The sequence below is a fragment of the Leptinotarsa decemlineata genome, unplaced genomic scaffold, assembly GCF_025532065.1.
Source record: "Leptinotarsa decemlineata unplaced genomic scaffold, Ldec_3_MD MMD2_tig00026299_RagTag_RagTag, whole genome shotgun sequence".
In the NCBI taxonomy this organism is placed as follows: Eukaryota; Metazoa; Arthropoda; class Insecta; order Coleoptera; family Chrysomelidae; genus Leptinotarsa; species Leptinotarsa decemlineata.
The window spans coordinates 6,661,319-6,687,859 of NW_027412676.1; the positions used below are offsets into that span (position 1 = coordinate 6,661,319).

General features: G+C 35.0%; 1 protein-coding gene across 4 annotated transcripts in view; it reads right to left on the reverse strand.

The window, feature by feature from the left end:
* LOC111510310 (putative inorganic phosphate cotransporter) overlaps window positions 1-26,541 on the reverse strand; it is a 103,693-nt gene that overhangs the window by 16,708 nt on the left and 60,444 nt on the right. For 2 of the 4 annotated variants that reach the window (XM_074180772.1, XM_074180773.1), the window contains exons 2-4: window positions 15,164-15,303; window positions 10,819-11,131; window positions 2,050-2,267 (exon numbers count right to left, since the gene is read on the reverse strand). In XM_074180772.1, coding sequence (XP_074036873.1) covers window positions 2,050-2,267; window positions 10,819-11,131; window positions 15,164-15,303 — 671 coding nt within the window. Of the gene's footprint in view, window positions 1-2,049; window positions 2,268-10,818; window positions 11,132-15,163; window positions 15,304-18,301; window positions 18,384-21,324; window positions 21,475-26,541 lie in introns of those variants that run through there. The other 2 variants (XM_074180771.1, XM_074180774.1) reach the window with 2 other exon arrangements.

The window sequence follows — 26,541 nt, forward strand, 5'->3', positions numbered from 1 at the left end:
TACATATTTGAGCTAGCAATCTCGGCAAAACACATATTGATAGAGTGTCTAGTTTTCAGCCTACTCGACAAGCTTGAAGACATTTCAGGAAATAGTGGTTATACACCTATTTCATAACGACATAACGACATAAAAACATTACATAAGTTGTGAATATTATATCATCAGTTCGGACATCCATTTTCTAATATAATATGAATTGATTTGAAATCCCTGAAAAAAATTAAAAAGATCAACCGAAAGTAACGGTTTCATCAAACAAAAAATTGAAATTACAAAAAAATAACATACAAGCAACAACCAATAAAATAAAAAATTGAAATATTAATAAAAGCTGAAAATTAAACACTTTCCTGAAGCACATCAACAACGTAAGTTCTTCCATCACTTTCACAATGGTGAAGGGAGTAGAATCGACTTTCTTAGACGTATTGGTGAAGAGGACCGACACTAAATGAGAAACATCTGTATATCGAAAACTCACAAAGGACAGTATCTGAACCAGAAATCCAACCATAATTGATCGACTAAGAGAGGAATCATCAAGACTCTACTAGACCGTGCTTTCGTGCTCTGTAATACAAAGGAAGGTCTCGAAAAGAAACTAGGCATTATCGAAAATGATCTTCAACGGAATGGTTACTCCAGATTGATGGCAGAACAGGCTTTAGCTAGAAGACAGCAAGAGCCCCACAAGGAAGAAAAGCCGCCACAACCAGTACCTGTACTTCCCTACATCAGAGGATTATCGGAAAGGTTGAGAAGGATTGGGTTCAAGTATAACATCAGGACCTGCTTCAGATCAGGGAACACTATTCGTGGCAGCCTCACAAAAACCAAGCCACCAAAGGCGCACTGCGTTTTCAAGAATTGCATTTACCAGATACCCTGCGAGTGCCGAGAATCATACATCGGTAAAACTAAAGAGACCATTGAAAGTTCGCATTTCTGAGCACAAGAAACACACACAGCAAGGAGAAACCAGCAAATCCGGAATGGCAGAGCATGTTTGTACTCATCAACACAACATCAAGTGGGCTCAAGCTGAAATCATCCACAAAGAGGAACACTGGTTTAGGAGAAAATTCAAAGAAGCCGCATATATGTTGTCCAACAACGCATTTAGTCAACCTAGCGCAGTGATTCGCAACATATGGAAACCTTTAATCAAGCGAAACACGACCAACTCCCGCCAAACGGTCATCTCCCGCTAAAACCAATAAAGCGGAGAGACGAAAGAGGGGATAGGTGAAAGCACTCGAATGACCTATAAATAGTCAGATCTCGGAGGAATAAGTCCAGTTATCACCCGAAGATGGTTGTGAATACTAACAATCGAAACGTCCTGACGTAACTTGGTTTGGAATATTTTAACTTTTATTTTGCATTTTCTGTTACCTATTAATATTTTTTGATTTCTAAATTTTCAGCTTTTTTTAATATTTTTTTTTTTTGGTTGTTGCTTGTATGTTGCTTCTTTGTAATTTCAGTTTTTGTTTAATAAAATTGTCGTTTTCGGTAAATCTTTTTAATTTTCTTTCAGGGATTTCAAATCAATGTATACAATGGAAGTCAGAACTGATGATATACACCACGAAACATTGTCAAGCACCTTCAAACATAAATTGTGAATATATTGAAAACACTTTCCCAACGCCAGAACAAATATTACGGTATCTCGACGCGCGTTTCACTTACCAAGTTACCGTCCTCAGGAGATTATTATGTCGTTATTTTTGTTCTGGCGTTGGGAGGGTGTTTTTAATAGATTCATTTCACTATCAAGATGAGAAAAGTTTGTAGGATAATACGTCAAACCTCTAAGGTTAATAGAGGAGGATGCGGAGAGAAAAGCAAAAATGTTTTTTGGAAATATTAGAATATTTTCATAATATACATTATTTTATATGTTAGCTATTCATCAGCGTTTTCCACAAATGGTCAATCATGGCATCCAAGAGAAACTATCGAGTTTATTAATCGAAATGAATCTGATTCTTCTTTCAATCAATTTTGTGAGTGGAAAAAAAATCAGTAAATGATTCTCACCTCCTTGTTTTCATTTCCCAATGATTTTGAAATATAATCTTTTTCCAAATCAGTAATGCTACCATGTTCAGAAGGACTGTTTGCTCCAAAAGTGAACCAAAGTAATATCCATGCATAACCCAAACAACCAAACAGGTAGAATGTTGACGGCCATCCCAACCAGGAGGAAGATAAGAATCCCACCACTGGCATAGTCAATATGGTTCCGAAAACGTTTCCTGGAAAATAAATAATTAGGTATGTGCTTCAAGTGCGAATGAAAGTACATGTACCATATACAAGATATATTTTTGAATTTTCGGAAATGCTCGAGAGATACTTGCACTGAATAGGGGATACGAAAGAAGAGAGAATAGGGCAGTAATCAACAAAAAACAATTGTGGAGACTTACAATCGAAACGTCATGAATTAGCGTGGTTTGAGATCTGTTTTCTGATTTGTTGTTATTTTCCGATCTTTACATTTTTTTTCATTCATCTTCTTTTTTGTATTCATATTTATTGCATACTATAAACATTTCACATATTTTTCAACCTATTTGATACTATTTTTTCATTTCTTTGGTATATTTTGGAATTTCATACTCATCGTAAATATAGATGAGGGTGGTTATGCTGGAACTCGTTCTATTAAGAAAGTAAATAATACTCATTTCAGCTGTCCGAACTTTCGCTAATAATGTTTATTAGCATTATTTAAGGGTGTAATATATACATATATTTGAAACATATTAAGGGATAAAACGTTCATTAAAACTAATTGATACAGTTTATTGTATGATTTTCACTATAAAGGGTTCTACAATAACCGCGCGACACGTGTTTCGCTATACAATAGCTTTCTCAAGCGTAACACTAAAAGTTACTTCTGAATTATAACCATTTCATACTCCAACATATTACCCACTTATATGCCTACTTTCTAATGAATGAATCGATCTGAAAAGGTCAGGTATGAATTCATTATCTATATGAATAAATTAAATTTTTCGAAAGTACCTACCGTAAATCTACTATTCTTACCTGGAAATAAACAGATTCAATAATGGCGAATTATTCAGTTCAGTTTGATCGTTCATAGGATATTGAGAGTTTTTCAATTTGTTTATTCCTACACTCTCCAACAGGTTAAGTTTCAAACCTTTCTTCTGGAAATGGAGGGGCTCGAATTTATGGTTGAACTCTTGTCTCTCTATGATTAAATGAGTGGCATATGTGGAATTTATTGTTCCATTCCGAAAACAATGTTTTTGTTTCTTTATGCGGGCTTTGAACATTCCAATTTGACCTATATAAAACGTTGGACATGACCCACATGATAATTTATACACTCCCGATTTTTCTGGAATTGAAATTTTATCTTCATTATTCCCAATGTGCATGCCCAATTCGTTGTTGGTTTTGAAAACAAAATTTACACGTTTGTAGTGCAGAAAATCTGAAATATTTGTAGTGGGTAGGCCTCTTCTCTTCGAATTGGATTTACTTCCTTCAAAGCTTGGGTGAATAACTTTTTTGATAATAGAGAATGTATTAGACTGCCATCGTAATTATTGTTGACGGCTATTTGTTTTATGTTCAGTCCTTTATTGAAATTCGCCTCTGACAAGGAAACATTTATCAGCCTGTGAATCATACTGTTGCATGCTGCTACTTTGTGCTGATACGGGTGGGTGGACACATTATCAATGATAATATCTGTATGTGCTGGTTTGCGATGAATCTCCATGGTGAATGTGATAGAAAGGTGGGAAGAATTGATGAAATTTAAGAACTTAGTCAACTGTCTGTTCGTTTCTGTGAAACGTGAATCATACCAGGATTCTTCTTACCAGTGGGTTACTTTGTATTTTCCTCTCCAAGTCGTCATTGAGAAAACCCACTTAGTCCCATTCTGGGAGAGATTTTCATAGACGAGTGGAGAAGAAAATACACAGTGACCCACTGGTAGGAAGTTTTGTGTATTGGTATTGATATGTGGATGATATCCTGGAAAGTTTCAAAGGAACGAACAGACAGTTGACTAAGTTCTTGAATTTCATCAGTTCTTCCCACCCTTCTATCACATTCACCATGAATATGGAAAAGGAAGACTCTATACATTTCTATTATCAAAAAAGATATACAGCCAATAAATTGATGGATGTAGCCGATACTACGTGGTAGGAAATCATAATGAAGAAAAGAGAATTGGAACTTTCTATGTTTTTACCACTTCTATTTGCAACTAACGTTACTGCAGTTTTCTCAAAAAATATTTATTGGTTTATCAATTTCTATTCTGTCCCCTTAAAAGTAGTTCCTCTCAGATATAATACACTTGTGCCAGCGTTTTTACTAATCCTCGAAACAGTTCTGATATGCACTCTTTGGTATGATTGAGGTATTGTTTCTGGTGCATTATTGTGATGCAAAAGCCATGGATTGCTTTTCCACAATACCGGACGTTTGCTTCTCGCAAGCGGCGCATAACCTGGAGATAATACCGAATATCACTGGAGTTTTTCCCCAACACCAAATTGTTATTTTTAACACCTCGACACGTGTTCCGATCACCAAGTGATCATCTTCAAAGAGGATATATATATATATATATATATATATATATATATCCAGGGATACCAACCTAAATTAATTTTACAATTTTGCCTTATCTATTATTTTACAATATATGTTTAACTGTTATAGCTGTATATAGAACAATTTTCAGCTATATAAAGATCAATTTTACAATATTGCCTATTTAAATTTATTTTTGAACTGTGTCCTTATGTAGTAATCAGTAAACCCAACAATATTATTTCAACAAGCTATATAGTATGCTCTTTGGTATAGGTCCGTCATCCTTATTCATACTATTATTGTGTTTACTTATTTCTATACTCTCATAGGCATCTAGTTGCCTGTTGTTGTCAACTTGTCTAACTAATCTTATTGAACTGATGTCTATGGAATGGTTTTGTTGCAAAATATGATGGGCGACTGCTAATTTTTCAGGTCTTCCATATTTTAAGTGTGCTGTGTTCCGTATATCTTACTTTGATAGATCTTTTTGTCTGTCCATAATATTTTGCATCGCAGTCCTTACATTTAATTTCGTAAATTCCAGACTTTTCCGAATTCTCGACTTCATCTTTTGGACTTCCCAAAAGGCTCTGTAGTGTATGACCTGTTTTAAAAACCACCTTCATACCTAGTTCCTTGAAAATATTTCCAAAATTCTTCGTATATTGGTGGTATGGAACTGAGATGTATTTATCTTGGTTTTTGTCCTTTCTGAAAGTCGAGATTTCGTTCATTCTTGACCTAAACTTCTTCTTCCTTATTATGTCATCTACATCATCGAGGTAATACCCCTTATTGACCGAACGATCGTGTTGCAAAAACTCCTGATACAAAACGCCACGATAATCGAAGGAAACAGTGAGCAAAACCTTGACATTTGACCGAATTTGACGTGCTTTTTTCGGTCTTGGCTCCCTGGGCTCTTCCATTGGTATGATTATAGTCTGGTTTCGATATCATAACCAGATACCCATGATTCGTCATCAATTATGACCCTCTTGAGCAAATCTGGATCGCCATTAACGTCATTCAACAATTTTTGAGCTTTGCTCAAGCGTGGGTATTTTTGGACAAAATTAAGCAATTTTGTAACGAACTGCGCTACCACACGCTTCATGTCCAAAATTTTCAAAAAAATTGCATGGCATGAGCCAGCCGATATACCGACATCCTCAGCAACTTTTCTAATAGTGATTCGACGATTTTCCGTTACAATTATTTTCACTTCCTCAACATTTTCATCGATTTTTGATGTGCTGGGACATTTGCTGTCAATATTTCAAGTGTTTATGAGCACTTAATTCCATTTTTTACACGAAATTCGATCCAATTTTTTTCGGTAGCAGAAAATCGACAAACACGCAAAACACTTTTAACTTTTATGTCTTCCACCGACAAATTAAACACGCTGAATAGCTCAAACTGTGCACATATGTTCGAGACGAGTGTATCAACATAACAAAATAAAAAAACCGATAATTAAATGTACGTAGCCCGCAAAATTTCCACTCACCTCATTTTTTCAATTGCTCATATATGGGCTATATAAGCAATACTCAACATTTAAATTGAAGGGCTTATATTTTTAGGAGTGATTAATTATTGGGAAAGAAAGTTTTTGGCTTTCTACCACCCCATCTTGATGCAAAAAAATGTTTGGAATACAAACTGAGTAAAGAAAAGTATCTTCTGTATAACTCAGTGTTCATATAAAAGTATTTGTTTCGAAAGAATTTTTTTCTTTCGTGTAATTCAATGTTCGAATGTAAGTAGCTGTTTCAGGAGGGCTTTTTTCCAGTTTGTGTCTGAAAGTTACTTCTTTGCATGATCTACACATTCATGTATAGAGTTACTTATTTTCAAATTGATTACTTCCTTTCTTTGGAAGATTCCCACATTTTTTTGAATCAAGATGGAGTAGTAGAAAGCTAAAAACTTTCCCAAAAATACTCAACATGTAATAACAAAAAAACATTTTTCCGATTTCCACAAAAATAATAGTGTCTGAAAGTTACTTCTTTACATGATCTACACATCCATGTATAGAGTTACTTATTTTCAAATTGATTACTTCCTTTCTTTGGAAGATTCCCACATTTTTTTGAATCAAGATGAAGTAGTAGAAAGCTAAAAACTTTCCCAAAAATACTCAACATGTAATAACAAAAAAACATTTTTCCGATTTCCACAAAAATAATAGTGTCTGAAAGTTACTTCTTTGCATGATCTACACATCCATGTATGGAGTTACTTATTTTCAAATTGATTACTTCCTTTCTTTGGAAGATTCCCACATTTTTTTGAATCAAGATGAAGTAGTAGAAAGCTAAAAACTTTCCCAAAAATACTCAACATGTAATAACAAAAAAACATTTTTCCGATTTCCACAAAAATAATAGTGTCTGAAAGTTACTTCTTTACATGATCTACACATCCATGTATAGAGTTACTTATTTTCAAATTGATTACTTCCTTTCTTTGGAAGATTCCCACATTTTTTTGAATCAAGATGAAGTAGTAGAAAGCTAAAAACTTTCCCAAAAATACTCAACATGTAATAACAAAAAAACATTTTTCCGATTTCCACAAAAATAATAGTGTCTGAAAGTTACTTCTTTGCATGATCTACACATCCATGTATGGAGTTACTTATTTTCAAATTGATTACTTCCTTTCTTTGGAAGATTATCACATTTTTTTGTATCCAGATAGAGTAGTAGAAAGCCAAAAACTTTCTTCCCAAAAGTTACTCAACATGTAATAACAAAAAAACATTTTTCCGATTTCCACAAAAATAATAGTGTCTGAAAGTTACTTCTTTGCATGATCTATGTATAGATTTATTCCTTTTAAAATTAAGAAATGATTGCTTCCTTCCTTTCTTTGGGAGATTTCCACATTTTTTTTATATCAAGATGGAGTAGGTGGTAGAAGGTCAGAAACTTTCTTTCCCAAAAATACTGAAAAATATTTTTTCAAAAATGATTTTTCTCAAATTATTTTCAATTTCTCCATGGATACTTTCAATATTATATATTCTTATTTTTGAAGAGTTTGAATATCTGAAATATATTGTGGTTTATATAAATGTACAGTCATTTTCACATGTTATGATTGATGGATCCAATTTTAAACCTTGTTTTGAAATTATTTTGAAGGTTTCATTCAAACTATTTTGGTAGAGCCCCAAATGAGTGTCACTTAATCATATCAAAAGTAAATGATCATAATTTCGCTGTCCATAATGATAATCATGCCATTTTCTCACCGTGAATTTCATTTGAGACGCACTTCGCTACATGCTAATTCCACCATTTGAACCGTACAGTCGGATAAGTTCAACTGATGAAGCGAAAGGAAATTTTAATGAAGTCTAAATGTGAAAATTTTCATCATGGATGGTGAATATTACTGGAGATTTTTCCCAACACCAAACCATTATTTTAACACCTCAACACGTGTTTCAATCACCAAGCGATCATCTTCAAGGGGAAGATCAAACTAACTACACCAAAGGTTCCAAACAGTGCATCCAAAGTATCCTGGATAGTGTTTCAAACTTTCATCAAGTAACGAGTCGGTGTATAATCCCATTTTGTATTTGGTGCAAAATACACAGCAGAGAAATAATTTTGGCTTTTATTTTCAGTATATCTACTTTTCGAATTGAAATTTCATCAATTATGTTCAAAAAAATAAAATTTTCAATTAAAAAAATATTCATTTACTCATTAATTCCTATTTTGTCCCCTCCAATGTAGTACCCCTCAGGTATAATACACTTGTGCCAGCACTTTTTGCAATCCTGGCTGCTCATCGTTTTGAGGTTCAACTCAGTACACCTCGAACTTTACTGTTTAAGAACTCTTTCATCTGGATAACTGCGTTTGCATGATTTACATGGATTTAATCTCCAGCGATTCACATCCAATGTGAATCACTACTTTTGTACAGGCACCGCTCTAATTGCGCCTCAAGGATTTTCTGTAGTGCTTGTGGTTTGTCTTGAAAAAAACCTCGAAGCATTTCTGTTATGCACTTTTTGGTATGTCCTTGAGCTCTGTCAGCGATTCGGTTTTCATTCCCTCAATCCCCGCAAAAACGCGGCCTTTTCATGGGTCTCTTCAATCTTGGAAATTGGAAAAAGTCGCAGATGGTCAGAATCTGGTTAATACGGTGGCTGACGCATGATTACGATGATGTTTTTGGCCAAAAATTACAAACAAGCGATAACGAGTGTGCAGGTGGATTATCGTGTACTACGTCACGATAATCAAAGGAAACATTTGAAACCTTGACATTTGAGCGAAGTTATCTGTGAGTGGGTTAGTAATAGCATCCTTTGCCAGCTGGTCGGCCCTTTCGTTGCCTGCTATACCAACATGTGATGGAACCCACATGAAGTGGATATGTTAACGTTTCTGGATGATCGAGTGGAGCTTATGTTTGATGTGAAGTATGATGGGGTGTTCTAAGTTCAGCTTCGTTATTGCCTCCAGTGTACTCAGTGAGTAGGTAATTACCAAGAATTTTGAATGATCGCTTTTCTCTGCATATTCAAGTGCTTTCCATATGGCATGAAGTTCTCCTGAGAACACAGTGCTTTCTGCTGGTAATTTGAAAGAGTTATTGGAGGCAGTACTGACAAATACTGCCCCCACTCCTCTTTCTGATTTGGATGCGTCGGTGTATATTTGGATACAGTTTTCGAATTGTTGCAATAGTTGTTGAAAAGTTGCGTGAGTTGAACTACGGTTGGTGTTATTTTTCTCCAATTATACAAGCCCTTTTTCAATTTTAATGCTTGGAAAGTTCCATGGAGGAGGATTAGGAATTTTTAAAGTGTTGAAAATTTCAGGTCGATTGAGTAGTAAGTTGGAAAGGAATCGATTGAGTCTCTCGTAGAATGGAATTGCCACTCTCTTCCTTTTTGCAAATGTATTTATGAACTTTTGGCCTATAACGTTATGAAAAACAGGGTTATCTGGGTTGGATTGAACTGCAGCAGCATATGTGAGGCTGAGCTGTTTTCTTCGGATACTCAATGGAGGTTCTCCTGACTCACAGTATAAACTTTCAACCGGATTTTTGTGGAATGCTCCAAGAGCAATTCTGAGAGCACAATTTGGGATGGTGTCCAGTTTTTTCAAGGTCCCGTTTTTTGCGGAGTTGTACGCTATAGAACCATAATCCATTTTTGAACTAATCAAAGATCTATAGATCACATTAATTAGTATATTTGTATTTGCACCCCATGATCTAGATGCAATAAAAAATTGAAAGTAGCATTTTTTGATAATGATCTATTTTCTGTTGGAAATTTCCAAAACATTCAATTCCGAAATCCCACTTTTGTTGAAATCCGTTCTGACCACTGAATAATAAATATGTTTGTCCAAAATCCTGATCAACTTAAAATTCACGACTTTCTTCAATATTTTTCAGGAAACCGATAAAACAGTAGGTAATTGGTCTATAATTGTTTGAACAAAGTTTCTTGCCATTTTCAAATATCGAAAAAACTGCAATTCCATTTAATTTTTTAGAGAAAATACTACTCTGAGAAGATTTTTGGAATGAATAGAGCGAAATAAGGACCAATTGAAATTTGACTTTATTTACAGTCTTGATAAAATTCACAAAGACCTCAGTTGCAGGCAATATAATAAAGGGACAGAGAGCTCGTCATACTTTATGTGATTGTGAAGCATTACATCATGTGTTCATCTGAAATGATGTCCAGATGAATATGATATGAATTTCATCAAGGGACCTGTACAAACTGGTACAGAGACAACATTGTTGAAATACGTGTCATGAAAAAGATGGGAGAAAAACGTAATAGTCCCAGTGTTCTCCGGAGACTTGGGAAGAATAGATGAGTCGACGTTTCCCAAGAAGTAGAAAACATAGTATTGATTGAACAATGATAGAAATAAAAATACACTTTTGAGAAAAATAACACTAGAGATATAAACATAGTTGCAATTTTTCTATTATTACAATCATATCTTTTGCTTGAAAATTTTGAAGATCTAATTTGATGAATGATTCATTGATAGAAGTCACTGAGAGTACTTTGATTTCTATAGCTGCTGTTGTTCATATCTGAAATCATATATTCGATATATTCGAAATGAGAGGTTGATACAAGTTATTTCATGCTACATGTCCCAAAATTATCCCAAATCACACTCGACTTACCACTCAATGCTAAAGATCCCAAAGTCGATCTTTCTTCCTTTGGACTCCATCTGCCGAGAATATTGTACATCGAAGGGTAGAAGAATCCTTGAGATAATCCTTGGACTGCTCTACATCCCATAACCCCATAGGATCCTAGCTGTTCTGCCAAAACTGGGACCAACATCGAAGCAGTCGAATTGATGAACATTGAGCCAATGAGAAATTTCTTGGTGCCATAATTTCTTCCAAGTTCGCTCGCCCAGAGCTGCAGCAAGATGTAGCCCCAGTAAAACGAAGACAATATCACACTCTTGTTGGTCCAGTCATAAGTCTGCAATATGAATTAGAATGAAGTGTACATATACTTGTATTTTATGAATATATTCAGCCCATGTCTTTTCATTCACTTATGAATTTATATAGAAAAACAATACCGGTGGAAAAACAATACATGTTAAATCAGGATCTGCGAGTAGAAAACACATCAATTTTCAAAGTGGTTAATCAGCCAAACATATTGAGTTGGAAATCAAATAATATTTGATGGGAATCTCTGCATAGAATGAATCTAAAGAAAACATTTTTTCCACATTGGAACTATAGCACTGTCTCCTGTGTCTCCTGTCTCCACCACAAGGAGGTAATCTGGCGAGAAAAATGAGAAGGTGGACCGGAACATTGGACTGAAGAGAGAATGTGTAAGAGTGATATATGAAAGGGTGGCCAAACCTGCGGCTTTGTATGGAGTACTGGTGTGGGGGAATAGGATGCATGATAGCAGGGTGAAGAGACAGTTGAGTGCAGTACAGAGGCCCTTCCTGTTGGCCTAGTGTGGTTCTTACAGGATGACGCCAACGGCTGCGCTCAGTGGCATCACCGAAATGGCGCCATTACAGATAGAAGAATGGGCCAGATATCGAGAGTGAACGGGACAAAAAAATTGAGGACAAGGTGAAAGGAGAAGATAGGATATTTCCCTGGTTGAGGACGGAGGAGTGATTGAAGTATATGCAGATGCCGGAGCAGGAATGGAAGATGAAAGAATGGGGATAGGCTGGGCATATGAAAGAAGAGAGGATGAATGGACCACAGGGAATTGAAGAATCACCGGACAAAGCAGCTTGAACGAGGCAGAGTTGATTGCGATCGAGCGAGTGATCAGCATATGGAGCATGGATGAGAGCGTGAAAGTAATCAGTGACTCTGCTATGGCTGTAAAATGAGTGACAGCAGGAAGAGTGGGGATTAAAAGGATAGCAATGATTCAGCGGATGATCGATGAAAGGAGTGCTAGGGGAGTACGTACCCAGATCACGTGGAATCGGGGAAACGATGACAATAACGTAGGAAATACGAAGGCTCATGAGGAAGCCGCCAAGAGTATGAATATAACAGAGGCCACATGGGAAGGAGGAAAAGCAAATAGTAAGTTAGATGAGAGAAAGAGAATAAAATAGAATATCAGGAGAGAATGGCAAAGGGATTTGAGACCGGTACGACTGGGCAGCTGTTCTACATATTTTGTAGAACAGTCGGATATGGATCATTAGATCCGTCGCGAAGGCTCTCCAACTGCTCACGGGACAGGGGAACTTTCCGGGATACCTGACAAGATTTAACCTGGGTCCGGAGGTTCCCTGCCCCTGTGACTATAGGGAGCCTGAAACGGAAGAGCACGTGATTGAACTATTGATTTGCGAGAGTGGAAGGAGAGGACGGAAAGGATGAAATGGTGGAATTATAATGAGGGATGTGTATGGGAAAAAGGATGAATGTATACGATTTTTGAATGATTGGGTAGACAACGTGGTGAGGGAAGAATGGGAAGGATAGATGGTGAGCTGTTCGCGTACAGGCGAAGTAAGTGCATTCTAATTGGGATTAAGGTCTCACGAGTCATGTCAGGAAACGAAACTCCTAGCTTGAAATGCGCACCATATGGAAAACTTTTTTTCGAAAAGTTTCAATGAAGTTTAACTTCGGCACTTGTTTGTGCTTTAAATTTAACTTGAAATGATGCGGCCAACTGCAACCCACTGCCGTTCAGCATTTCTAGATCAAATTTAACAAAAAGTTACTTGAAGAAGTTGTGTCTACGGCAATTTTATATCCATATGCCGAATTTTATGCAACTAGGATAAAGTTAACGTTTTGCTTATTTTTGACAGATCATGAGTAGAATTGACTCATCAGTGACATAAAGTCGTAGTGTTATAAATGAATTGAGTAAAATTTTATTCAGATTGGTACTGAAGAAGCAATGAGATAAGTGTTTTATTCCGAAACATCGATGGCCGCCATTGAGGATAAGAGTGTTCCATGTGGGTGAAATTTCATTCCTTCCATATACGATATTGTGTAGAATTCCTGCGAATGATATTTGATTCAATTCCATAACGGATTTTTGGGGTACTAACTAAATAATAGGAGAAAGTGTTCTCATATATTTCAATGTTCATGAAAAAGTTGTTGTTTCAGTGTCACTATTTTTCTTCGAGTTTGAAAGCCGTAGATTTCTGGAATTTCTTTCTGACGTTTCGCTGGCGCGAGTGGCTAGCTTCTTCAGAGATTTAATCATCATGGCTTGCTGTCCGATGGCTAACTTTTAGGCTTCGAAAAGCGTATTTATGCCTTGTCAGGTAATCAGTTGTATTGGTACCTGATTTTGTACCTGTACCTGCACTTATACTTGTACCTGTACTTGAACCTGGAAGATTGAAAATTTTGCTGCCTGTTGTCATTTCGTTCGTTATTCTCGAATTCCTTAAAATGGGGTTCCATATTTGATTGATGTTCACTGCTTCTTCTTCTCTGTTGAAATTATCCGTGTGTTTGTAGATCTCCATTGCCTTCTGTACCAGTCAGCTATAGTATCCCTGGTTGGGGGCAATTAGTTCTGTGTTTTCAAACAAAATTATGTGGTCTCCTTCACTAAGCGCGTGTTCTGCCTCAGCTGACTTATCCGCTTGGCCTAGTCTGTAGTTCCTTTTATACTCTTTCAGTCTTATTCCCATAGATCGTTTGGTAGTTCCGATATATACTTTCCCACAAGTGCACGGTATGCGATATAGCCATGCTGCTGATAATGGATATCTTTTGTCTTTAGCCGACCTGATGCTTTGTTGTATCTTGAAGATTGTTTCGATGTCGTGTTTATCCAATAGTTTTCCAATTCTGTCCGTGACCCTACGAATAAACGGTAGATATGCGCGTGCAACCATCTGATCCTTTTTCGCTTTTTGAATCGTGGTGCTCTTCGGTTTCATGGCTTTCCTGATTTCCTGATCTTGGAGGCACTGTATCCATTCAATCTCAGTGATTTTAGTTCCCTCTCCAGATATTCTGGTTCACATATTCTCTGTTGTCATTCCGTTCGTTATTTTCGAATTCCTTGAAATGGGGTTTCATATTCGATTGAGGTTCGCCTCTTCTTCTTTTCTGTTAAAATTATCCGTGTGTTTGTAGATTTCTATTGCCTCCCATACCAGTCGGCATAGAAATAATTGCCCCCAACAGGGATACTATAGCCGACTGGTACGAGAGGCAACAGAGATTCACAAACGCACGGAGAATTTCAACAGAAAAGAAGAAGCGGTGAAACTCAATCGAATATGGAACCCTATTTTGAAAAATTCGAGAATAACGAACGGAATGATAACAGGCAGCAAGATTCTTAATGTTCCAGGCTCAAGTACAGGTACAAATGCAGGTACAAGTACAGGTACAAGTACAGGTACAAATACAGGTACCAATACAACTGATTACCTGGCAAGGCATGAATAAGTTTTACGAAGTCAAAAACTTAGTCATTGGACAGCAAGATTGAACCTCTGAAGAAGCTAGCCACACGCGCCAGCGAAACGTCAGGAAGAAATTCCAAAATTCCACGGCTTTCAAACTCGAAAAACAGTGACACTGAAAACCTTAGCCGCGAAAGTCCAAACCATTTTGTCAGTTGTTGTTGTTGTTTAATGCTCATATGAAAGTAGTTCTTCCGTGAGGGCTTTCTCTTTCAGTTTGTATTTGAAAATAACTTCTCAGCATGATCTACATAGGTTTGTGAAGGATTCATTTTGAAATCATTTGCTTCATTTTTTTCTTTGAAAGTCGCCCACATTTTTGGATGAAGATGGGGAAGTAGTAAGACAAAAAATTCTTTCTCAAAATCAAATCGCTCCTAGAAATATACTGCTTTCAATTCAACTCACCGTAGTATTCACAAACTCGGTAGAAAGTTTTAATAATTTATTATGTTATTGTTATTGACCAGTCCTTATACATGATCTGTCCATTTTTTTAAGTGTAGGCAAGTCTATTTTAATGGCCAACGAGAGTATCATTATGAATATATGTCATTTCTTACCGGTACATCAGGATTTGAACTGGTAGTATTGTCTGTCATTGCAACTATTGCAACCGATAAGTGCACCCTCATTCCAACTCCAATTGATAGAAGTAGAAACATGAGCATAGCCTGGACATGTCGTATTCCCAAAGATGGTCCTAGAAATGAAAGAAATATTATATTTGATGGCTAACGGTTTCATCAATTTTGTTCAGGTGATAGTGAAATGAAGAAGGAAATGGTAGAGTAGGATAAATCACTCTCTTTTGTTTCGAGTTGTGAATCTTGAAAGTATTTTCGGGTGCTAAGCTATATAGATGTGATCACTGCTTTAGGTATGCCTTCTGAAAAATGAAAAACGTTCTGGTAATGAAAAAAAAAGTATAATTTACATCTTCCTCTTGAAGATGGTCACTTGGTGATCGAAACACGTGTCGAGGTATTGATAATGGTTTGGTGTTGGGAAAAACTCCAGTAATATCGATTAGTACACCAAAGGTTCCAAATAGTGCATCACAAGTTATGAAGTTACTGGTCAAGTAATCAAATAAAGAAAAGTTAGTAAGACAAACAACAGTGAAAACAGCGCAATAAGGTATATGTATCGTGACAAAATTCTATGCGGGTCATTCTACTAAGATCGCGAAAGAGTTTTCGGTTCATTTTTTATTGAACTCCACGAAATGCTTACTGAAGTCTCTTTTATGGAAGTCTTTTGTCTACTTACTTGCTGGTCAAGTAATCAAGTAAAGAAAAGTTAGTAGGACAAACGACAGTAAAAACAGCGTACGAAGGTATTCTCTGGGCTGTACTTGTTCGATATTACAGTGCACTATTATTTCCTGAAAAATAACAACAATTTGATATTTCAATTTTACATAGCAAGGAAAAGTCTAATGGGGTCAAATCGCAAGATTTCAGTGATCAGTTCACATCTCATCCACATAAGTTGACCATGCCCTCAAATAGCTCGTTCAGAATATCCAACCACATGGCGGACAAAGACAATGCTGTTAAAGAACTCAATAAATCAACAAAAATCAATCTGATAGAGATAATATCAACAGAAAAAAAATACCATTAGATGTGAATTCAAGTAAAAATTTTCGAAAAGTTGTGAAAGAAAAAGGTAATTTCGACTCACTTAACGTGAACAGTAATACAGCAAGTGTTGATGGTGAACTAACCTTAAAGATTTCATCAACAGAGGGTGAGTTAAAATCCGCCATATTTACGATCGATTGTTTGAAGAGAGTAAATGCTGAGCAAGAAAGATCAATTCAGAAAAAACAAATTACTATTTTTACCCAGAAGTCGCTCATAGATGAGATTAAACTCAACAATAACGTAGATTTATCAAATCGTAATGTTGTCGGCTCATCATCTTCAACTATTAATCACAGTAAATCACCAAGTAGATCAGTTGATCATAACATTGATATAAATACCAGTACAAAATCTAGATCTTTCTTCAGCGCTACCAAAAGGTCAGATTCGCAATCCTCGCATCAACATCAAACTTTGATAACTCCACAGCAAGTCGAACAAGGCATTACTAATGTGCAGAGGACTGTTTTGTCTGGCTTCATTGAAAATATTCACGATTCGACTTAATCACACCCAAACAAGGAAAGGCAGGAAGTGACCTACAGAAAACGCAAACCTAAGGTTTTGATTGGTAAGAAGGATGGCTCTCGAGTGGAAATCAGGGTGATTTCCAAAGTAGTGGACCTACACCTATATATGTTACATCCTGTTACAACATCATTGCAAATGATAAATTTCTTGAAGCCTACTTCCTCTTCATCAACCTTCAAACATTGAACAATGCTAAAACAAATGAACTGGAAGAATGTAAAATTGATATGTATCAATGAACCATGTTCTACAAAGAGCTCTATTTCAAATTTGAAAATACGTAAAAATGAAAAGATTTGAATGTACATCACTTGTTGTTATAGACCTCTAAGTGCAAAATATGAAGATCTTGAAACTCAATTAGTTACAATTATGTATAGGTATTATAAACCTGAATTTATTATTATCTGTGGTGACTTAAATTTGGATTATTTGAAATTAGGAAGTAAATAATGCTTTGCTTCAGTATAACTTTCGTAGCTTGATTTCTCCGCTAACCAGAGTGACGGACAACAGTCTCTTCTATTGATTATATATACTTGAATTTTCCGAACAAAGGGTCTTCATGTGTACTCGATTTTCCATTGTCAGATCATAGGATGATCTTGTCCAAGATCGATTTTGGCGTCACAGGTTGTAAACTCCTTTAATGGTCGTTCATATAACAAACGGCACTACAAGCTTTCAGACTTGATCTTCAACGGGAGGAATGGTCGCAATTGTATAATATCATTGACTATCATTCTGCGTTTGATTTATTTCCACGATATATCTTTTCCACTTCAATATGGAATTTCCCTCATTGCTGCGTTTCTAAAAATATAAAACTAAGGACTAAGTGAAATGCTCTTGCTTAAGATGGAGGAAATACTTCAACTTTCAAAAAATGTATCTGGAACTTAAAGAATCATAAAATATGCACAAATGGCTTGTTGTTCAAAAAACAATTCTTTCAAGCTAGAATTGAGTCAAGTATAATCTATCGGAAGAAACATGGAAAATGCTATCTGAATTACAAGGTTCAATATCTTATAATATGTCGGAGCTCGGCTTCAGTTCTAGATTGGAAAAAATGCTTACATTTGATAATTTCGTTGCAAACATATAAGCTTTGAAAATGTTTTTTTTTAAATAACTGTCGGCCAAGATTATTTTTTGATAAATTTGTGACGATATTTTGAACTTCTGCTCAAAATTACTAACAAATCGTCAATTTGTAGGCGTAGGTGAATGTTTTGTTGAAATTATTATTATCATTATCAAATGAAATCGAAGCATTCCTTTTCACAATATGATCAACATTACAGCAACGTTGTTTCTATGTACATGCAATACAGGTTTCTTTGCCTAGGCAATTTCTGCTCCTAAACAGGAAACCAGATGCCTCTATATAGCAGTAACTAAAATATGTGTATTATTATCAAATAAGTTAATGAATTGAATCAAAATTGAATGTATATTGTCATAAAAATGACTGTTCCTATAGCCTGCATAACATGTAAAACAATTACTATGTACCTTTTATTTGCGAAGTATCATCTGTTTCGGGATTACTATAATTACTTGATAGTAGCGGTTCTCTCTCATCATCTACCATTTTCTACAAACAATATATCGTGTGAACGAATATATACAGGATGGTTTCAAATTATCTACATCTGTGAATGAATATTCAATTTGACGGTGAAGGGTTGAAAAATCATCAAGCGGTTATATCAAGCAATATTTATGAACTGGATGGTAATCTCCCTTAGTATATTCATGATAAAAGAATAGGTTCCTGATAAAAATTATAACTGATTTTATGAAAACAGAATAAAACTTTTGTTTGAAAATGGTTGACAATGTTTCGTGGTTTATTTCATCAGTTCGGACTTCCATTGTCTAATTTAATATAAATTGATTTGATAACCTGGAAAAAAATCAAAAAGATTAACCGAAAATAACAATTTTATTAAACAAAAAACAAATTACAAAGAAATAACATACAAGCAACAACCAAACAAATAAAAATTGAAATATTAATAAAAGCTGAACAAATTGAAAAATTAAAAATATTAATAACAAAAAAATTGAAAAATTTCAAACCAAGTTATGTCACATCGTTTCGATTGTTAGTATCCACAATCGTCTTCGGGTGATAACTGGGCTCATTCCTCCGAGATCTGACTATTTATAGGTCATTCGAGTGCTTTCATCTATCCCCTCTTCCCTCTTTCCGCTTCATTGGTTTTGGCGGGAGATGACCGTTTGGTGGGAGTTGGTCGTTTTTCGCTTGATTAGAGTTTTCCATATGTTACGTATCTCTATGCTAGCTTGACTATAGGCGTTGTTAAACAACATATATGCGGCTTCTATGAATTTCCTCCTAAACCAGTGTTCCTCTTTGTGGATGATTTCAGCTTGAACCCACTTGATGTAGTGTTGATAATTCCAAACATGCTATGCTATTCCGGATTTGCTGGTTTCTCCTCGTTGTGTGTGTTTCTTGTGCTCAGCAATGCGAACTTTCAATGGCCTCTTAGTTTCACCGATGTATGATTCTCCGCACTCGCAGGGTATCCGGTATATGCAATTCTTGGATTCGCAGTCCGCGTTTGGTGGCCTGGTTTTCTACCATTTCTACCATTGGTAGAACAGGCCTCAGTTAGAAGACAGCATGAATTCCACAAGGAAGAGAAGCTGCAACAACTAGTACTTGTACTTCCCTAAATCAGAGGATTATCGGAAAGGATAAGACGGAAGTATAACACCAGGACCTACTTCAGATCTGTGAACACTATCCGTAGCAGCCGAAGCACCCGAAGACGATTGTGTCATAACTTGGTTTGAAATTTTTTAATTTTATTTTTTCATTTTTTGTTAATAATATTCTTAATTTTTCAATTTTTTCAGATTTCATTAATATTTCAATTTTTATTGGTTTGGTTGTTGCTTGTATGTTATTTCTTTGTAATTTCAGTTTTTTGTTTGATAACATTGTTATATTTGGTTAATCTTTTTGAAAATTTCAATGCTGATACCTCCATTAGCTCATTGAAATGTGTGGAAAATGCTATCAGAGTCACAACAAAATATCATTTCTGGGAAATACATTTCCATCATATTCATTTGACCATATTCAGAACAGTTCTGAAATATTAAACCTTTTATATTCGGTATGCGAAACAATTTGAGGCAAATGTTATAACATAAAAGAAAAAGGAAATTTTTCAATTTCATACGAGACTTCATGATATCATAACATTTAATCATAATAACAAAATGAAGAATGGTTCCCAAAATATTTAATTAGATCTCTGGAACAGATATAAGCGATTAGAAAAATGACATTCCGGTCGTGTGTACACGACCGGTTTCTAACAGTCTAACGGTTGCTGTACGTTTGCTTGCTTGGACTGAACGTTTTTGGAAATAATGCGACATTGCGGTTGTAGACAAAATTACAGACCCACAATTCTTCAGACCACGGCTTACATACACGAAAACAGAAAATAATATATATTTCATCAGTTCGGACTTCCATTGTCTAATATATTATAGATAATAGTTATCACCCGAAGACGAGTGTGGATACTAACAATCGAAACGTTGTGACATAACCTGGTTCGAAATCTTTTAATTTTTATTATTTTTTCATTTTTTGTTAATAATATTTTTGATTGTTCAATTTTTTCAGCTTTCATTAATTTTTTCAATTTTTATTTGTTTGGTTGTTGTTGTATGTTATTTCTTTGTAATTTCAGTTTTTTGTTTAATAAAATTGTTATTTTCGGTTAATCTCTTTTTTTGATTTTTTCAGGGTTATCAAATCAAATTATATTCTATTAGACAATGGAAGTCCGAACTGATGAAATACACCACGAAACATTGTCAACCATCTTCAAACAAGAAAATAATATCATAGATGAATTCATATTTATTCAACTGTTTTGTTGTATCGTTTGTTTCTTTTCATTTTCACAAGGGAAATATGTAACATAGATGGATCGGTAATTGGTAGACAGAAATTAAAGGAGCAGGCGAAGTGATTTGATCGATCTATTTGGATTACTCGTATCAGTAAAAATCTCATACTAGTAATAGGTCCAGGGCAATCTGAGATGAAATTGATCTGCTGAGACAAAATAGCGGGATATAAAAAAAAATCTGCAAAATCTAGAAAACAAATTCGCGAAAATACTGAAGAAACCCAAATTTTTCCCTATGTTAGCACTCCTATATATAACCGAATCTGACAGGAGTCTGAATTGTTTTAACTGATGATAGATGGCAATAATTATTGGCGTGGCGACAAAAATTTAACTTTTCGTTTTGCTTTAACTCAGTGTTATTATTAAAACTCACTTCTGTGACAAATTATTAGGCTTCTAGTAATATGGAAGTTCATCATTATTATTTCCAGTCGATGTCGATTTTTTTATGAAAACAAAGATCTGGAAACACGTTACTAAAATAACTATTTTCCATATTTATGAAGCATAGATTGCGACTGGCTTTCTCATTCGATATCTACTAGCAATATCCACAGATTAACTTACCTGATACATAGCAAACCAAACAAAAACTTTTTTCAGTTGATTTTAACGAAACCTTCACGAAAACTATTGGAAGTTATAAATATTTGCTGACTGATTGAAACAATAAATATACTCGTATAATGACTTCTTATCACTCATCCAATTATTGTTAACTCTCAATGGACAAACGATAAGAAATTTCTCAAAAAACACACAAAATTTTATCGATAAGGTAATTAATTGCAGCACTTCAATTCGCTGTTCGCAAAAATAAATGTGATGTCACCTCGACTGGGCATGATTTTCGTACACTGAAATATCCCTTTGACTGCAAATTGACTATTATCCGCAGATTTGCTGAGACTCATACAGTGTCATCCCCAAAGTATGCACTAATGAGACACTTATTTATTGAGGGTTTTTCGACAAAAACTTATTCTTGATAAAAGTTTGGGAAAATATGCACCAACAAAATACAGGGCAACACAGACGTAATATACGAGGAGCCTTCAAATATTTGATTTTGTGACAGGAGTAAAGTACTCTTATTTTGAAAACTGATATATATTTATATATATATATATATATATATATATATATATCAGGATATATATATATATATATATATATATATATATATATCAGGATATATATATATATATATATATATATATATATATATCAGGATATATATATATATATATATATATATATATATATATATATATATATATATATATATAAATATATCAGGATATAATATTTAAAAAAGTTATTCAGCATTGAAAAATACATCTAAATTTGGAAGTCATTGCCATCTAAGTGAAGTTTTATTTTTTCACCCATTTTTTTAAATGACTACGAAAAAAAATTTTGCCTAAACGATGGACAGCATCCTGTATACGACGGTTCATTTCAAAAGCCTGTAATAATACAAATTATACAACTATAGTGTTAACCACAGTCAATTTTTTCAAAAGTAAATTAATTATTTTCAAAGTTTTTGGTGCAAAGTTAATTTTATTTTTTTTAACACCAAAAATTACTTAAAATTGTACAGTATTGTAACAAAAACTTAATATTCAATAATATCAAATCACAAAACATCAAAATGAAATAGATATTTCGGAACATACTCATTGATTTTCTGGAGATTCAACTCAAAATACTTATTTTGAACAAGAAAATCTCCAGGAAATCAATGAGTTTGTTCCGAAATATCTATTTTATTTCAAACTTATACGATATTGATATTGTTTAAGTTTGAAAATGTCCATATAGGACGAAACTGCAGTAACGTTAATTACAAATAAAAGTGGTTAAAAACATAGGAAGTTTCATTTCTCTTTTCTTCAATTAATAAGTTTCCCATATGGTGCATATTTTGGAGATGAGACTGTAGAATCATTGAATGAATTTGACATTCAAATGTCATGCAGTAGTCATATTCATATGAATACAGCACAAACAGTGTTCAAAAGTGAGGGATAATAAATATCTGGAAATATAACGGTTGTCCCATCCTTGTGATTATAATGATTACAATAATGTAGTTTCACATTATTGCGCCCTCTCTCGGTCATGTTTGTCATTCGAAACATGAAAAAACTCCACTAAGCCTGACATCGCACTAGCGCACATCCCACCAGCGGCGGTAAACCGGTAAACCGCCAAACCGCCCGAGACGCACACACTACGGGTAGAAACCGCGAAACTGGACACGATTTTCAGTTTGAAGATGGATTTTAAGAGAGCTGTATGTGTTGTTGCTATTATACTACGAAGCAGAAACAGAAAATGTCATAAAACATTTCGCAAATATTAGGTCCATTCCTCGACTAGCCGAAGAAATGGGCTCCAGTTTCGACTAGCTGTTCTGCAGTGGAAACTACTATGGAATACAGAGGACATAATATATTATTCGGCGCTAAATGTCAACGCTTGGCTTTGCAACTTTGCAATTGAGTCTTGGTCCAACAAAGCATTCGTAGTTTACCTCAGTCCTACTAATGAAACGTATGGCGGTTCTGAACGCTGTCTGGTGTTGGATCACAAACGCTGTGCTGGATCTGGTTTGAACTAGTTGCTCTGCAATAAAAGGTTCAGTGGAAGACTGATAACGAATCTCGTTCGGTTATTAATGTCGAAGCTTGGCTTTGCTATGGACCACCTGTCGATCCCATGTAGTCGTCTTCGTAAGAGAAGATGTCAGACCATGCCTTTCCAAATATAACTACGATTGCGATTGAACTGTAATTGTTTCCATTTTGATATATCACATATTTCATATATTTTGAAAATAAGTAACTCTATACATGGATGTGTAGGTCATGCAAAGAAGCAACTTTCAGACACAAACTGGAAAAAAGTCCTCCTGAAACAGCTACTTTCATATAAACATTGAATTACACGATAGAAAAAAATTCTTTCGCAACAAATACTTTTATATGAACACTGAATTATACAGAAGATACTTTCCTCTACTCAGTTTGTATTCCAAACATTCGTTATGGAATAAAATCGTAATTCATGAATGAATTGTGTGTATTTTCTATAATGTTATCCAATTTGGTACTGAAGAGCCCTAAGGCAAGTGTCTTATGGCGAAACATCGATGTCTACCAGTGAGGATGACAGTGTTCCATGTAAGCGCAATTTGTTACACTGTTAGAATGATGTATAAAAATAAAAATATTACTTATTTGTTACTGGTAACGCCATCTCTTGTGCAAAGTATACACTTTATTGTTGATGTATGTATCTTTTTTAAAAAATCTGTATACCTGATTTAATAAAAAGTATCAGTATGTTATCGACATTCACTCGTTTCATTACAGGTTATGGGCTTACCCCGAAATTATCAGTTATTTTTTCTAAAATAGATAATTTGTGAAAGTTGTATCGCGGAAACATGACTAAGAACTATATTGCCAATGTTCCTAAACTAAAAGGAAGAGAGAACTATGATGAGTGGAGCTTCGCGGTGCTCGAAGGGATGGACAAATACATCAAACCGACGCCAGATTTTGAAGTTAAGCCAGTGGACGATGCAAAAACGAAGGCAAAACTAATATTGACTGTAGACCCGTCATTGTACGTGCATATCAAGAATACCAAGAGCTCAGCAGAATTATGGACCACATTGAAGACCATGTTTGATGATTCAGGTTTCTCAAGAAAAATAACATTGCTGCGACATCTGATATCCATAAGACAAGAAAATTGTGATTCTATGGCGACATATGTGACTCAAATAGTCGAGACAGCACAGCGCTTGAATGGCACAGGTTTTACAATAACAGACGAATGGGTTGGCTCATTATTATTAGCAGGTTTGTCCGATCGTTATATGCCCATGATCATGGCAATCGAACACTCAGGTATTTCGATAACTGCAGATGTCATAAAGTCGAAATTACTTGACATGGAAGTGACCAGTGACAATGATAGTGCAGAAACCGGAGCTGCGTTTGCAGCGCGAAATAAATTTTACTCTGACAACACAAAGCCAAAGAAGTATGGCGGTCCCTCTACGTCAAACAAAAAGACAGTGACAGCAATGACAGATTCATCTACGAAAACAATAACATGCTATAAGTGTAAAGAAGATGGTCATTATCGAAATCAGTGCCCGTTATTGAAGAAAAATAATAGCAAATATGTATTTAATGTAGTTTTCCTGAATGGAAAATTTAACAAAACAGAGTGGTACGTAGATTCCGGCGCAAGCGCACATATGACGGTGAACGAAACTTGGATTATTAGAAACATGAACTCCACACCGTGTTTACCTGAAATTGTGGTAGCAAATGAATCAGAAGTGCCAGTTGTTTGTTCCGGAGACGTCGATATTGTTTCTGACTTAGATTTCGACATTACTGTGAAAGATGTGCTATGCGTGCCTAGTTTGACAACAAACTTATTATCTGTAAGTGAACTTATTAAAAACGGAAATAATGTCAGTTTTGATGAAAAAAACTGTTACATACGAAACAAAAACAATGGGTAAATTTTCGTTATCTGGACACCCGGCGATTTTGAAAAAAATTTTGACTGTACTTACGTATTTTGATGCGTAGATTACGAATCCGAAAGAAAAAAGCAGCGCTCTCCCTTATTTAAAAAGTTACGGCCCTTCAAAGTTCAGAAAAGGGCAACTTTTCAGCCTTCTTTTTCACCAAATAAACTATTTAAAAACACAAGCATTTATTCACTAGGTCACCTTTACACCTTATTCCTCCTTCTTTAACACTTTTCACTTCAATAATCAACATTTTTCTTATAAAAATGTTAAAAAATGTACGGAGCTGCTTTTTGGTTACATATCACTGTATTTTACGTTTTTAAGGTTAATGATATGGTTGGTACGACTGATGCAGTCCATATTCCTGAAGTAATTCAAATGTTTTTTACCTTCATTCTTTAGATCGTAAATTGGTTTTTGATGGTGTATTACGAATTTGAAATAGTAGGCGACGGCAAATACCAACCGCTTTTTTTCTGAAATGTCACTAGTAACTAACCTAAAAATAGAATAATGTCACCAGGAGAAGCATTCGTTTTTAAATTAAGTTTTTTATAAGAAAAATAATGATTATTGAAGTGAAAAGTGTTAAAGAAGGAGGAATAAAGTGTAAAGGTGACCTAGTGAATAAATGCTTGTGTTTTTAAATAGTTTATTTAGTGAAAAAGAAGGCTGAAAAGTTGCCCTTTTCTGAACTTTGAAGGACCGTAACTTTTTAAATAAGGGAGAGCGCCGCTTTTTTCTTTCGGATTCGTAATCTACGCATCAAAATACGTAAGTACAATCAAAAAATTTTTCAAAATCGCCGGGTGTCCGCATAAGGAAAATTTACCAAACAATGTTTTGGTAGCCACAGCTGATTTGACACATGGTGTATATAAGCTGAGATTACATACAAGGAGTTGTATGTTGGCTGGACCAGTGGTAAGTGGAAAACTATGGCACAGAAGGCTGGCACACATCAATAGTCAGGACATGAATAAAATGAGAAATATGGTGAATGGTTTGTCATTTGAAAACAATTTCAATATAAACAAGTCTCACTGTTCAACTTGTTGTGAGGGAAAGCAGGAAAGATTACCTTTTTCGAGTATGAGTGAAAGAAGCACAGATACACTACACAGAATCCATACAGACCTTTGTGGACCAATGGAAACTAGTTCATTGAGTGGTGCAAGGTATTTTATACTGTTTGTCGATGATTTTAGTAGAAT